Here is a 16421-nt window from a genome sequence, read left to right on the forward strand (position 1 = left end):
GCACAACACCCTTCTGACATCGCAACTCCTTATCCAGCTAATCTTCCTCTACCTAGCCAAAAATTAATTGAAGTTCTTCACTGTACACTCCTAGGCTGTCTTCCAAGCCTATTTCACATATACTAAAGATTTTAATTTTCCCCTACACACTTAACAGTTTTTATTTTTAGTCTAGATCTCCCTTCTCAGGTCCAGACTTCTATCCAAAAGCTTCTTGGATGACTCAATGACATGAGAAACTCTAAATTCTAAACTAAATCTATCATATTCACACCTACCCATTTCCAAACATATTACCATTCAGTTCCATTCCATTGTATGTACAGCTTCCCTCCTTCTCCTAACCTTGAATCCAACTGCATCAACAGATCCCATGGACATTTCCTTCCAAATCTACTCTCTCTACTTCCATACTACTACCCTGGTTCATTAAAGTTATTTCTAATCTTTTAGCCTCCTAATTCAAGAATTTTGTGTCGACTTTGACCCACCTTTAATCCATTTTTGGAATTTACAATTAAAATTTTCAGTTTGTAAATCTCATCATTACCACCCAATTTAAAATCTGTCAAAGGTTTCCCTTTATTCCAGGCAAAGAACCTACTTCTTTACCTGGCGTTTGGGCCCTGAATGGTCTGGCCACCATGCAGCTTCATCTTCCTCAGTTGTTGCTCCAGCAGTACTGTACTTCTTTTAGTCCCTTATAGAGCGACAATGTAATTTATCATCCAAACCAGAACACTTCTGAAAGTAAAAAAAGGCCTATCCTTGGCAAACTGGGATGTAAGTTTATATCATCTCTCTGGCCCCTGAATTTTTGCCATGTTGTTACCGTTTACCTGTTACGAAGCTCTTCACTTCCCTTTTATCTAATCCACGTTAAATTCTTAGTTCTCATGGTTTGCAAGGCAGAAATAGAGACACAGATGTAGAGAACAAACGTATGGACACCAAGGGGGGAAAGCGGGGGTGGGGGGTGCGGTGGGATGAATTGGGAGATTGGGATTGACATGTATACACTGATGTGTATAAAATAGATAACTAATAAGAACCTGCTGTATAAAAAAATAAAATTCAAAAAAAAATTCTCAGTTCTCAGATGTCACTTCCTTTAGGGAGACTTTTGGGACTAGGGTTCTGAACTATGAATTCTCACAGCACTATATGTTTCTTCATACCATTTTTCTCAGTTATCATTTCCAAGTGTGACTGTTTCTTGCACTAGACTTTAACTCTTGAAAGTGTCTGTGTTTGCTCTATTATATCCCTCCCTCCCCCACCCCTGTAGAATGCCTGGTATGCAATGTATTGAATAAATGTGGATATAATGCAATGGGAAACAGAGTCTGCTCAAGGAGCTCACAATGTAATATGGAAACAAATGCTTTATTACAATATAACGATATGCTGCATTTGCAGAATACAAAATTTCCTAAAAGGGAAATGAGAGAGCTGCATGACATGTCTCATAGGGTTTTGGCACAATTTGTCAGTGTATTCAACAGCTATTGATTTACTTACACCTAAAATAAAATGATTCATAAGACAGATGGACTATATCCATTTACAGTGATATTGATACATTCCCAGTGACCTGGAGAAATGTATGGCTGGAGTGTCAAGTGTCTGCTAGGAATGATGGGATGCAATGTTGGAATCAGATTGTGAACAAAGTAATTAAAATATTATGTATGCAAATATATGTGGTATACTTAAACATATGTATTTGAAGCAGGGGAGTGATATCACTAGATTTCAAATCTGAAGGAAGCCTGTAGGGTGGCCTGGAGGGAAAGGTGTAGGGAATAGAACCTAAGTAAACAAAGTAGTGGGGATTAAGGAGAAAGGCTGAAGACAACATACATGAGGTAAAATGGACAGTAAATAAAGGATCTGGGGGAGAGGAAGGAATGATACAGCATCAAGGCACCAATCTGATATTTTGAGGTTAGCTACTTAAACAACATTTTTCCCCATCTGCACACTTAATTTTTAAGTAGAATCTTTGTATCCACTTCAATACCTATTAGATTTTATACACAGTTGCTTCTTAGTATCATCTCTAAGAGTTTTACATTTGAAATTTAACTTACTATGATTTAAGAATTTATCAGTAAAAATCTCCAAATACAATGGCCATAAACAAGGTGGATGAGCTGTTGGTGGTTATCAGAACAATCTAGTTTTTCCAAACACTACTTAGAACCTAGAAATTGTGCATTTCAGAAAGGGAGTGTCCAGCATGTGTAATTAGGAAAAACTTTCCAAGGTGACTGACTCCTGTCCCTGCCCAACACTGGGAACCACAGCTACTCTCCTATAATTTTTAAGATCAAGAAAATAGAAAATGTACAGTAAATTTTCACTATAAGGTGACTTGGGATTTCATGGGTTCTGTTTATAGCAGACTTTGTAAATTTAAGTATCATATTTGGAGGACTCTTTCTCTGTTTGGCAAAAACCTGGGAAATGATGTCATAGATTGAGATTCTAGAGTATTTTAATACTGTCCTGATTGTTTTAGCAGCTTTTTGTATACAAATCCTCTAGGCAACAAGAACATAATTATGGAATTAAAATCCTATCTTGGCATCCAAAATGTTAACAGAAAAGCAAGAGTTGTTACTGCCTTTATGCTGCACATCTCACAATTCTGGGTAAGTTGGTTTTCAATCTATTCCCACCTAAGGATACCCATTGGTAACTAGTCCTAGTAGAGCATGTCAGAATTAAGAACCTATAAAGTGCTGTCCCAGATTTTGTAAAAGTAATATTCTTTCCAAAGAATATGAAATTTCCCAAATGGAAAGTCAGATAGTAATAAAGACCTCCTGGTTGATGTTAATTTTCAGGGATTTTTGCTATTCATGTGTTCAGATTATTTACTGTTTGTCTATTGTTTTCAGTAGACTTTTCAAAAAGGAGACATACAGTTTGTTTAAACAAAGTGAAACTGAGACTTTAACTATGCAGATAAAATATGGTCAAAAAATGTTTTTGTCTTATTTATCAACTGACTTTTAAAAAACTGAACTGGTAAGATTTTTCAATTTTCCACTTACCTTGTATTTCTCCACAGTCTCAACAGTCATTCTAAAATTCTGTGAAGTCATAAAGTATATTATAATTTTACCAGAAATATAAGTCTCCAAGGTTCAATATATTATTACAAATTTGGCAAGGTTTTTTTCTTTTTTGTCTGCAAAAAAAGTGTCTCAAAATTATACGTAGCATATCACATCCAAACAGCAACTCAGTTTAAAAAGGTGCTTCCAAAAAACATATAAAACAGATTAAGTCAATACAGTAATCATTTTTTGGTGAGGTAATAAAATGCAATATGGTTATAATTGAAGACTTTATTATCTGAATCACACTTCTGATTACAAAATTCTTTACCTGCCATGTTTTCCTCGGGTTTTTATTTTTTACTTACCACTCTAGTAATCCAAGAAATAAATTAGTCCGAGGAACAGGAAGTTCCTATTATCAAGGCACCTTATAATTTTAAAGCACAATATTAAAAATTAGCACTTAGTTTCTAAGGACTTCAGAGATGGATATTTGTATGATCTTTTTATTCCTCACAACCCAGAATTATAGCTATTTAATAACTAGGATAAAAAAAGAGGCTGAGCATAGATCATTTTGCAAACTATGGTGGTGTTTCATTTTGTTTCACTATTCATTGACCACAGACATACACATTTTTTTCGAGAGACTGTGTCTACCTGTTTGCCTTCCCCTACTCCCCAAGGGTGAGTATACCTTTCCATATAATAAATACGTATTTGGTGTTATGTTTGGAGATCTTTTTGAGGGCTCGGAACAAACTGTTTAAACAGACAGTAGACTAAAACTTGAATATTTCCCACATGTGAAAATAATTATTTTGGGAATGAAGCTACCGCATTCAAACTCATTTGACTTGGAAGGCAGTCCTTTACATCAGATCAAATAACTGAAGAATGGGATTAGAAAGTTTCAGAAATTATCATTAACCTGGGCTGACTCAACACTGATCTGTGGACGAGAAAAATAATGAACTGTAAAATAATTCTGACTTAAAAAAATGGTTTAAAGGAGAGAAGCGGAACACTCCCGTGCTTGAAAAGATAGTGTTTCTTTGGACAGATCTAAAAGGTTGTAACTGAGGCCCGCAGTTACAGTTATGAAACAAACCGTCAACTAAATTACAGTACGTTAACCTGCGACAGTTACTAACGTCTCTCGCGTTGCATTTTTTGTGGTGATTCGGCACCGCACCCTCCCCCAGCCCTCCAGGGAGCGACCTGGAAACGTTCTACACGTTTTTTTCCTGAACCGGGCACGGGCTACCCACAAATGAATCAAGAAGGGTCACAGGGTGTCAACAACTCGGTCTCTGTTTTCTCTCCGCCTCCTCAGGTGCCCGGCTCGCACCTCCCTTAGGGAGCCTTTGTCTCAGGTCGCCTAAGCATAGGAGGCGGCGGGAGGTGACCACAGTGGTCCAACAGTTGGGTTCCCAGGCTGCATGGTGTGACGCAGCATCCCCCTCCCCGCCTTTCCAGACAGGCGCTCAGACCCGGCGCGGGGCCGAGGCCTGGGCTACCGACCCCACGCTCGACCCCGCCCCCTCGGCTTATCCAACACAGCCCTTCCGCGGCTCCCCAAGCCCTATCAGTCTTCAGTATCTCCCCACCCCCGTTTCCCTAGTTCCTTCTCGGGCTCTCGGTCGTGACGTCCTTACGCAACCGTGCCAAGTGACAGTAGCGTCCATACCCGCAAGGAACGAGCCTGCAGCTCCCACTTCCCGGAATTCAACTCCAGGCCGCTAAGGGAGGGAGCCCGAGCAAGGCTTAACAGCCCACCTCGGTAGCCAGAGTCCGGCAGCCTCTGCGCGGCCGGCGTGCGCGTTCCCATCAGTGCGCGTGCGCGCACTCGCTCTCCGCCCCGCCACAGCACCAATCGTTTTCTTCCTACGCCCCACGACTCCACAACGTAGCCCCTCCCACTGTCCGCGCGCCAGTTGGTGGAGTTCGGCGTGCGCGCGCCCGCTTGCCCGCCTCGCGCCCAGTGAGGAAGGGGAGTGAGCCGAGAAGCTTACGTCGCGCGGGAGGCGGAGGCGACGGCTAGCTCGGTGGCGGCGGCGGCGGCGGCGGCGGCGGCGCCTACGACGGAGACGGTTGCGCTCGCTCTCTCGGCGTCATGGCGGCTGCCGGGAGCCGATAAGCGGCGGGAGCGGGAGCGCGCGCGCGGCCGCGGTGAAGACGACGACTCGTTACTTCTTGCTTTTGCTGACCTCGCCGTTGGTGCTTTAATAATGAATTGATTGTTGGATCCGCTCCGCAGGGTATCGCGCGTTAGAGCCGCGGGCCGGGGCTTCCCCTTCTTCTCCGCGTCCTTCCCCTTCCCCCTCGCCCTCACGGACTTCTGCTTACCCCGAAACGCCCGGAGCCCGAGGACTCTCGGCGGCGGAGACCGCGGGCCCGGACACACGGGAGGCCACCGATCGAGGTGGCTTTCTCCGCCCCGCGAAGCCTGCACGCCCGCCGGTAAGAAAGGGGTCGGCGGGCGGGTCAGGATGTGGCGGGGAGGACGGGAGCTGGCCAGGCGGAGGGCGGAGGCGGCGCGGTGCCCGGGCTGCGGCCCAGCCGCCGGGCGCCGGGCATAGGCCGGGGCGTTCTTAGAGGGCCGGCGGCGGCGGTTGGGCTCGCCGCTCAGGGGGCGTGTGAGTGGCGAGCGCAGGCCGGCGCTGCGGAGCGCATCCTCTTTCCGGACGGGCGTGCAGCTGGCGGTCGAGCCCGGGCTTCCTCGGTCTGGGGCCGGCCGGGCCGCGAAGGGAAAGCTGCGAGACGCGAGCGGTGCGCTTGGCCGGTGCGTGGGTCCCGCCGCCACCCGGGCTCCCAGCACGTGGGGAGCGGCGGGGAGGGGGAGGGGGCAGCAGCCCGGGCGAGCCCGGGAGGGCGCGGGGTGGGTCTGTAGGAAGTTTGAGGCGGGAAGGGAGACTCCGGGACCGGGATGGAGGCCCTGGGAGGGATGGGGGTGGGGGGTGGGGTGCGTCCGGGTGGCAGGCTGATTGGAGCGAAGCTGCGACGGACGGGGGAGGAAGGTTTCCAACCTCCTTTCGAGAACCGCTTGAAAACTTAGCAGGAGGAAAGCAACTGATAAAAGACGGGGTAAAGAAAAGGCGAATTGAAGAGGTTTAACGATTTAGGGAAGAATCATTGTTAAGACGCGTGAAAGGCAGGAGAGAGCTGCGGGTGCTTGGAGCTTCAGAACTTACGGTTGTAAGAAGGGTCTCAGAAAGAGGACTTAACTCTGAGAAGGAAAATGAGGAGGAGAAAGGAAGTTACAAAGTACAGAGAAAGCCATTTTGAGGGGCGAAAGGGAGGTGAAAAGGAAGAACGAAAAGAGGAGTGAACTTTCTCAATGAAGAGAGACTTTCGGGAAAGAGGCAGTTTGTTAGAGTACCTAGATTTTTAAGATCTAATTGTTTAATAGTTAATCTCTTTGGCTAGTTGGACTTAATATTTAACATTAGGAATAAATGTTGCGTGAAATAATTTTTAGATAACAGTTCTTGCTAAGTCTACTGGACTGTAGTTTCTGGAGAATTAAAATCCCGATCTAGATGCAGAGTTTGCTATGATTAAGTTGGCAGCAGCCTATTCCCCCCCCCCCCCTTTTTTTTGTGGAATGGAAATAATCGTAGGAGTAAATTCTCTTTGCTGAGGTCGGAGGACAGCTCTGCTCTCAGTCGTCTGTATCGGTACTTTCTGGCTGGGGAAGGATCTGACGTCTCCTTCCCCCGCTTCTTCCTCTCCCTCCCCTGCCAGAGATCTCCTTTGTTTATTAGTGGGTGGCTTGTAGGTGACTCTCCAGTGTTGTGCTGATATGTTGAAAGGTGGAAATGTTGTGTCTTGGGCCATGATCTCTGCCGCAAACCCCTTACTTAAAAAATCATAGTGTATATTCTGTTACCTTTTTCCCCCAGAGGAAACTCTGCTTGTCCAAACTGGATATATACTGTATTATTTAAACTTAAAACTGCACTATCGGTTTACCTGTGAAAGGACACATTTATTTTGACCTGTACATTTTTTTGGCTAAGATTATATGATACACTTTTACTCTCCTGTTCTCATGTGAGCATTTTCAACACTTCCCCTCGCTCTGGTATACGAAGTCCTTCGTGATAGGAATTAGTGCTTGATTAAGGTAACCTTTTTCCCCCTTATTTCATTTGTTTGGCCAAGTATGTAATAAGACTCTATTTTCTATTCTTGGAACGTAGGTATATGTTACATACTACCATTTTGCTTTAGTTTTTTGTCTATAATGTGTGGTATATACACACGGTTGCAATTAGTCTAAAAGTTCTATCACTCCACAAATATTTTAATTTTTTCTGTCAAAAATAAGCAGTGGTGTGTTAAACTCTAGTAAGTAGTCAAGAATGTAGTTAATAGAAGCCTAGGTATTTTGAGAAAAAGACCCCTACCGCTTCCTTACCACCTCTAATCTAATTGGCGTAGATAGATTTGTGTAAGTTCCAAATAGACTTATTTATCTTTTTGTCTACAGGAAATTTTCTCACTTTCTTAATTTTTTTTTTTTTTTAGGTGAGTCAAAAGGGTCCCAGGAAACCTGTGAATGTTGAAGAAAATTCATCTGTGAATTTTTGATATTCAAAGAGGAGTCAGTATTTATATTCATCCTTTAAACTGGGAAGATTTATATTTTATTTTAAAACTTCTTGATATTTACAATGAATGGACACAGTGATGAAGAAAGTGTTAGAAACAGTAGTGGAGAGTCAAGGTAAGTACTTTATTATCAAGTTTTTATTATGAAAACAATTTAAAACTTATGTGACTTTTCTTAGTTTTTCTAATAGGTGGCAGAGTTTTCAGATTCAGATTCACTGTTAGCTCTCCAAACATTAAAAAGTTTCTAATAAATAAAGCTTTGTTGAAAATACAGAGTTTAATTATTTTTTTCCATTGAGATGCACAGAGAGAAATTTAAATATAGAAAGTTTGGGATACTTAAATCTCTTTGGAGATTTATATTGTTTGGGTTAATAATAGAAACTAGAGCAAGTAAAGGAAGACATTTAAATTGATTTGACTGTTATTGCACTCTTCAAATAAAGACAATAAGAATTTCTTTACTCATTTTTTTCTGGCATTTTGTCTTCTATACCTGTGCTGTCCAATGTAGTAGTCAGTAGCCACATGTGGCTATTTAAATTTAAATTAGTTTAAATTACAAAATATTCAAAATTCAGTACTCAGTCACATTAGACACATTTCAAGTGCCGAATAGTCACATGTGGCTAGCGTCTACCGTGATGAATAGAGAAAAATAGAAAACATTTCTATCATGGCAAAGGTTCTTTTGGACACTGCTGATCTGGACATTTGTTAGAGTATTGCTGCAACACTTTTTCCCCCCATTACCTTTTCAAATTTGAGTTTTAATTATATATGACTGAGTTAAGAGTTCTTACGTGGGCCATGTCTTTGCAAAGAAGATATGGTTTATGGGAGTAAGCCATGTTAAGCTATTTTAATGTGTAAGAAACCTCTTCATATACAAAGACTTTTAAAATTCTTCTGTAGCCCCCCGGTTTTAAGTTACCAGCCACGTTAATAATGCAATCCCATGTAGTTATATATGCTTATCATATAGAGAGGTCAGGAATATGGACATTGGGGTCAGACTGCCTGATTACTTACCCAGTTGTACTTATTAGCTGTGTGAATTAGGGCTAATTTTTTAACCTCTGAGACTTTGATTTTTGTATTTATAAAATGGGGATTATAGTATTATTTATCTTATTTGAAGTTGAGGATTAAATGAAATGCTGTAAAGGTTTTAAAATAGTTCCTGATATAATGAGCACTCTATATTATTATAATTAGCATCAGATTTTATATAACATAGAATAATACATAACTGAAACATTAATTACAGTGATGGAGAAATGTGAAGGACAAGGAACAGGAAAGTTTTGGCAGTTAAGAGGGCTTCAGGAAAATGTTGGATAGAAAATGAAGCAGTGGGATATGTATTTGACCTGAGGCTTGGGATTTTCTGGTTATGCTAGGTATACTTTAGTTTATCAGTTTCACAGGCAGACAGTTTGGATAACAAGAACATCATAGAAAACAAGGAGCAGTTATGGGAAGCAGAATGATTTAGTAAACAAGTATTGGTCTAGGAGTTACAAAACCTGAGTTGACCTGTCTCTGCACTAACTAGTTCTCTGAATGACTTCTGAACTGTAAAATAAGGAGAGTTGAATTAAACGATTTTGAAGTTTCATCCTACTACTTAATATACAAAGTATTTAACAACAGAGTTTAACTGGAAGCGCCAAAGTTGAAGGGCTAAGCTAGAAGACCTTTGAATTTCAGCTTTGATTCCAATCTCTACAGGTATATTGACTGGAGTAAGTGAATAGGAGAGTCACATTGTCCACATTCTCTTGTTCATTAGTGAACAATGAAATGGTTAATAGGTAGAAATATCTAGGGGAAACGCAGGAGCCTAACTACCCACGGAATAGGAAATAAGGCTCTTGAGAGTAAATCTTCTGGTTGAACATGTAGAGAGATCACATGCTGTTATATTCTGACCCCTTACCTTTTCCAGTAATCTTTTATGTATTTTGCTGCCATATGTAAAGCAAAGGGGGAGTCGTAAATCAAATTTGATATAGTAGAGATGAAAAAAATTAAACCCTGTGAAATCAAATTTACTTGAATCTTTTACAATGCATACTCATTTTAAATAATTGCAAAGTATATTCTCCAATTATTCTGAGTCATTATTTACACCATATAGATTTTATGTACTTCTGAGAATTGTGGCTGTCAGGTTATCTAGTTCTTGCAACTGCCTTGGTGTTTATCTGAAGAAGGGAGACCTGCTTCTGTTTTCCTTTCATTTTCTTCCTTTCTGCTGTTATGCTGTCCTTTTTCTTTGCTCTACCGAAGTTACTAAGCCTCAGTGCCCCCATACCAAAAGCTTTCATAACAAGGCAGTACAGAGACGGGAGATTGTGCTTAGTTAAAAGAGTGAGGTGAACTTTATAGATACAGGGATTTTCTTGCAAAAACCAAAAGTCACCATAACTATGAATATTAATATAGAGTGATGAGGGGAGAAATATGCTTTTTTTTTAATAAAGCACACATCTTTTTTTTTTTTAATTAATTAATTGGTTTTTTTTTTTTTTTTTGGCTGTGTTGGGTCTTCGTTGCTGCGCGCGGGCTTTCTCTAGTTGCGGCGAGCGGGGGCTACTCTTCCTTGCGGTGCGCGGGCTTCTCATTGCAGTGGCTTCTCTTGTTGCAGAGCACGGGCTCTAGGCGCCCGGGCTTCAGTAGTTGTGGCGCGTGGGCTCAGTACTTGTGGCTAGCGTGCTGTAGAGCATGGGCTCAGTAGTTGTGCACAGGCTTAGTTGCTCTGTGGCATGTGGGGTCTTCCCGGGCCAGGGATTGAACCCGTGTCCCCTGCATTGGCAGGTGGATTCTTAACCACTGGGCCCCCAGGGAAGCCCTATGCTTGTTTTTAAAATTGATATATGCTGTAAAATTTGATTGTTATTGGCTAGAATTTTTACATGTATTTTTGCTTCAGATTTCCTTTTTTTCCTTCATGGAAATTTATGAAATGAAGTAGAATTAAGCAAGAAGTCATTTGGCATTTTTAGTTGGTATGATTAGCTTTCTACTTAAAAGTGTCTTTTTTTGATTCTTTTGATGTGAAAACCTTTCCATAACCATTGACAGAAAGGAAGAAGAATACACGGGAGAACGTCTCTTTGGCTATGTTGTAACTGACAATTTTGAAACTTATTTACTAAGAAACGTGTGTCAGGATGCACCTGTACCTCAATTTCAAGTTAGCACAAAGTTTATTATATAACTGAAGTTAAGCTTTCTGAAGATACTATTGGAAGATTTCAAAGCATCAGTTCCCAGCTGTGTAGATTTCTGTTGTTATTTGTAATGAAGTTTTTCAAAGCCTGGTTAGACATTTTTTATTTTAAAGTTAACTTGAATGATGATTTGCTCCAGAAATAGATTTGTGGGTAAAGACCAGAAATACATGGTTACATTTTACTAATTTTTGGATGATTGATAAATGCTTAATACTCAGAAGTAGTTTCTCTGCTTGCCTGTAGATTAAATTTTCAATAATGTAAATTTGTCCATGTAAATTTGAGAATTTATTTTAATTGCTTTAATTAATCTATATAGTATGCTTATGAAAAATTATCACAGAGTGAAGGAAATTTTGGTGATGTGTTGTAACAGTCTTACCTACTTAGAATTGATCTAGAGCTGGCAACTGAGCTATATTGACCTGATTCTAAAAGAATTAAAAAAAAAAATTTATTTATTTATTTATTTGGCTACATCGGGTCTTAGTTGCTGTACGCGGGATCTTTGTTGCGGCACGAGGGCTTCTCTCTGGTTGTGGCATGCGGGCTCTAGAGTGCATGGACTCAGTAGTTCTGGCACAGGCTCTCTAGTTGTGGTACACGGGCTCAGTAGTTGTGGCACACAGGCTTAGTTGCCCTGCGGCATGTGGGACCCTAGTTCCCTGACACGTATCGAACCCATGTCCCCTGCACTGGAAGGTGGACTGTTAACCACTGGACCACAAGGGAAGTCCCTAAAAGAATTCTTTTCCTTGATATATTATAGCTTTTTATAGCATTAACAGTGCTTGACCAAATATAAATATGTTTTAAATATATGTGTGTAAATTTTATATTTACTTAGAGGAAGTCTGTTGCAATTAAATTTGCTTGGCTTACTGAAAATATTTTAATTGTTTTATGCTTCAAGAATCTTTGGGTCTCAACTTTTGAAGTGTTTTGAGTAGGCAGTGAGTAGGAAATATGATCAATGGAAATGTTCTAAATGAAAATCTCATTTTTAGAAATTCAGAGTCACTAAACACTTTTTAAACGCTTTGAGAAAAAAGCCAGATAATCGAAATGACCTGTTAAATTTAAGGAACACCAAGTCAAAGTTAATTTGAAGACAGGGCTGCATATTTTACCATATATCTGTTAGTACCCTATCAAAGACTTCTATGGTATACCAATTTTGGAAACATTGCTTTTATGTATACACATACCAGCAAGATTTCTTGCCATCAAAATCAGTTTCTTTTAATAAATGAAATTGAACATTTTTTAAAGGCAATAGAATGGTATTTCCTGAGCTTACTTTGATGTTATCTCAGAGTTTTAAAAATTAATTAATTAATTTTTATTTTTGGCTGCATTGGGTCTTCGTTGCTGTGCACGGGCTTTCTCTAGTTGCAGTGAGCGGGGGCTACTCTTCATTGTGGTGCGCGGGCTTCTTATTGCGGTGTCTTCTCTTGTTGTGGAGCACAGGCTATAGGCGTGCGGGCTTCAGTAGTTGTGGCGCATGGGCTCAGTAGTTGTGGCGCACGGGCTCTAGAGTGCAGGCTCAATAGTTGTGGTGCATGGGCTTGGTTGCTCCATGGCATGTGGGATCTTCCCAGACCAGGGATCAAACCCCATGTCCCCTGCATTGGCAGGCGGATTCTTAACCACTGCGCCACCAGGGAAGTCCTCAGAGTTTTTTTAAAAAGGTTCAATTTATTCTTAAATTTCAAAAGTTTTTGCGAAGAAGCATTTTAAGGAAGACAGGAAAATGTGAAATCACAAAGCCAGAATGTCTAGAAATCATTGAGTTAAAGAAACTGGTTTTTAAAATTAACTGTGATGTCATTAATTGTAGGAAAGTATGACTGTTTTACATCTCATTTTTTTGTTAATCCCTATTTCTTGATTCAGTATGTACTTTCTTCATCTTTTCCTACTAGTTTTTTCTTTCCTCAAATATCTTGTACATGCTACTGAATCTCAGATCATTTATTAAGATCATTTTTTATGCTTTGAAAACTCAATAAACTGTTAATCAGGAGCTTTGGTAATAGGTTACTCTCTCCAAACAGAATTCACGGAATTAAAATTTTCCCGGGACTTCTGAAAGTTGTGGTTAATCTAGATTACTGTAGTGTATTTAGACTAATTTTTAATTGGTAAAGATAAGAGAATTGTATGTGATTTGACTTTTTTTTTTTTTTTTTTTTAATTTATTTATTTATTTATATTTATTTTTGGCTGTGTTGTTGGGTCTTCGTTTCTATGCAAGGGCTTTCTCTAGTTGTGGCAAGCGGGGGGCCACTCTTCATCGCGGTGCGCGGGCCTCTCACTGTCACGGCCTCTCCTGTTGCTGAGCACAGGCTCCAGACGCGCAGGCTCAGTAGTTGTGGCTCACGGGCTCAGTTGCTCCGCGGCATGTGGGATCTTCCCAGACCAGGGCTCGAACCCGTGTCTCCTGCATTGGCAGGCAGATTCTCAACCACTGCGCCACCAGGGAAGCCCTGTGATTTGACTTTGAAAGACATTACTTTTATCTTCACAGGCATGAGATAATGTGGGGGCAAATATTAATGTGTAGTTGCCCCTTTTTTATACTGATTAAGTCATTGCTTATTTAAGATATTGATGACTTGTGGGTTATAGCTGGTACAGTTCTGTGTTTAAAAATACGAGTATTTGTGGCGAAGACATAAAGTTTGATGGAGAAAACTTTTTTTTTTGTATTTTTTATGAAAAATTTTAAAACATTACAGAAGTAGAAAAGTTATAGCTCCAGTTGTGGTACTTGGTCTAGCAGCATTGGCATCACCTGGGAGCTTGTTTGTAATGTTCAACCTTGGACCTCACCCCAGACCTCCTGAATCAGAATCTTCTTTTTAACAAGATTCCCAAGTGATATGTATTCATAATAAATTCATATGCATATATATGAAGCTGTTTGCATGGAGTCATTCACCACCTTGCTACTTGTTGTTATTGAGTTTATTACACATGCTTTTTATTTTCTGGGAACCCCCCAGAGAACTGTGTCATAGGCCATGCAAGCAAGAAGCTGGGTACGTTTCATTTCACAGTAGTAATGGCAACCAGTAATTACTGAGCTCTTACTCTGACTGAGCCATGGTGTACATGGTGCATTACATTAATTTATTGTAGGTATTCCTTCCAAAATTCCTGTGATGTATTTAGTACTATGTTTCCCATTCTCCAGAAGGGGAAACCAGATTTATAGCCTTTTTAAACATCTTAAAAAAAAATCAAACAACTATTAACCAAATTTCAGATTTTACTTGGATTTTATTGTTTTTCCATTAATGCCCTCTTTCTATTCCAGGATTCAATCCAGGGTACCATGTTGCATTCAGTTGTTAACTCTCCCCAGTGTCCTCTGATCTGTGAGAGTTTCTAAGTCTTTCCTTAATTTCTTTAACAGTCTTGAGAAGTACTGGCCAGGTATCCTATAAAACGTCCCCCAATTTGGCTTTGTCTGATTTTTTTTTTACTAGGATAAACCAGGGTTATCAGTTACCAGTTTTTAGAAAGAGTATCACAGAGACGAAGTGCTCTACTGGTCACATCATATGGGGAGCAGAATATCCACTTGACATTACTGATTATGTTAACCTTTATCATTTGACCAAGATAGTATTTGCCAGGTTTCTCCACTATAAAGTTACTGTTTTTCTCTTTCCATACTGTATTCTTTGGAAGTAAGTCACTATGTCTAGCCCACTCTCAAGGGATGTGGTGAGTGGTGGCATGGGTGGGAATTAAGTTCTATCTCCTGCTGGGAGGGAGTAACTGCATAGTATTAAATGGAATTCTTCTATAAAGAAATAATTTCTCCCTCATTAATTCCGTCATTCACTTATATAAGCATGGACTTATTATGTATATTTTATTCTTTGGATTATAATCCAGTAGGTTAATTTTAATTTTTCTCAATTTGTTTTAGCCTGGCCCATTGGGAACTCTTTCAAGTTGGCTTCTGTGTTCTTTTTACACCCTCCCATTCTTTTGCCCTAGAATCAACCATTTCTCCAAAGAGCCCTGGTTTCTTTTATTGGAGAAAAGGGTATTAGAAACCAAGATTTGGGTGCTGGGTTGCTACTCAGGTGTCACTGCTTCGAGGCCCTCTCAGTAGACAGAGCAGACAGAGTTATATCAATCTATAGATGTTTATATGTACTAAACCATGTGTATCTATAGTTGTTTCTGTGTCTGTCCATCTGTGTACATTTTTTAAAGTTTTATTTATTTGTTTGTTTATTTATTTTTGGCTGCGTTGGGTCCTCGTTGCTGCACGCGGGCTTTCTTTAGCTGCGGTGAACAGGGGCTACTCTTCGTTGTGGTGCGCGGGCTTCTCATTGTGGTGCACGGGCTCTAGGCACACGGGCTTCAGTAGTTGCGGCGCATGGGCTCAGTAGTTGTGGCTCCTGGGCTCTACAGCACAGGCTCAGTAGTTATGGCTCACGGGCTTAGTTGCTCCACGGCATGTGGGATCTTCCTGGACCAGGGCTCGAACCCATGTCCCCTGCATTGGCAGGCAGATTCTTAACCACTGTGCCACCAGGGAAGCCCCCATCTGTGTGCATATTAGGGTAAACATGAGTTAGTACTGTTGTCCCAACTCTAATCCTATACTACAGGATTCATCCTAATCTTCCTTTCTTGTACTTTCGTAACTTCCGTCTCTAATATAGAGAAGCCTGGCTCCCACCATCTGCCATCCACCATGCATGTACTCCAACCTCAGTATACAAGTAAAGTAGTTTCAGAATTTTTAGGCTATACCCCCAGAAGAAACAGATTTACCAACTAAAATACAGTGTTTATGTACAGTGTACAGTTCCTATTATATTTAGCCTTATGATTTCTAGTCAGAACACTGATTTCCAAAGTTACTCAAGGTAGCTTTCTTCCCCTCATCCCCTTCAGTGTGGTTATGTCATAAATTTGTAATAGTTAGATTCATTTATCAGTTTGCATTCTATCCTGGGATCCTCAGTCACATGGGTTTATGTTTTAAACTTGCATATATTACATTTACTCTGTGATATACAGTTTCATGGGTTTTGACAAATGCATAGAATCATTTATCCTCCACCCCAGTACTGTACAGAATGATTCCTTTACCCTAAAAGTTTCCCTCTGTGTCCCAGATCTACTGAATGAGAATTTTCATTTTAACAAAATTCCCAAGGAAAGGTATAGGCATATTAAATTTATATGCATATATATGAAACTATTTACCTGGAGTCATTCAGTATCTTGCCATGTTTTGAAATTATAAATTAAGTTGCAGAAAGATTATTTTGATCTAGAGGTGATAATGGAATAGCCAAGTTTAAATACACAATCAAGTGACTATACTCAAACTCATGGGGTCGTATAGGCATTCAGGTGAGGTGAAAGAAAATGGAATTGGGCAAATCACTGGAGTGAGGTAATGGGCTATATGGGAAGTCTTCATGGAGCTTTTGAACTTTTGTAATCTTAA

The 16421-nt window shown here is 40.5% G+C and overlaps 1 protein-coding gene and 1 long non-coding RNA gene across 10 annotated transcripts in view; one reads left to right on the forward strand and one right to left on the reverse strand.

Annotated features, from left to right (window-relative positions):
* The window catches only part of LOC309659007, a 120770-nt gene extending 115868 nt beyond the window's left edge, over positions 1 to 4902 (reverse strand). Inside the window, exons 1-3 of one of the 2 annotated variants that reach the window (XR_014262490.1) lie at positions 4762 to 4902; positions 3063 to 3101; positions 613 to 744 (exon numbers count right to left, since the gene is read on the reverse strand). This is a non-coding gene — a long non-coding RNA (uncharacterized lncRNA). The remainder of the gene's footprint in view (positions 1 to 612; positions 745 to 3062; positions 3102 to 4761) is intronic. The other variant, XR_014262489.1, reaches the window with a different exon arrangement.
* Positions 4903 to 5050: 148 nt separating this feature from the next.
* The window catches only part of CHD1 (chromodomain helicase DNA binding protein 1), a 77298-nt gene continuing 65927 nt past the window's right edge, over positions 5051 to 16421 (forward strand). For 4 of the 8 annotated variants that reach the window (XM_082457985.1, XM_082457986.1, XM_082457988.1 and 1 more), the window contains exons 1-2: positions 5051 to 5534; positions 7605 to 7803. In XM_082457985.1, the coding sequence (XP_082314111.1) occupies positions 7751 to 7803 (53 nt within the window). In that variant the 5' untranslated portion in view covers positions 5051 to 5534; positions 7605 to 7750. The remainder of the gene's footprint in view (positions 5535 to 7604; positions 7804 to 16421) is intronic. The other 4 variants (XM_082457983.1, XM_082457981.1, XM_082457984.1 and 1 more) reach the window with 4 other exon arrangements.

This window comes from Balaenoptera physalus, assembly GCF_965194825.1.
Source record: "Balaenoptera physalus genome assembly, chromosome: 3".
Classification (NCBI taxonomy): Eukaryota; Metazoa; Chordata; class Mammalia; order Artiodactyla; family Balaenopteridae; genus Balaenoptera; species Balaenoptera physalus.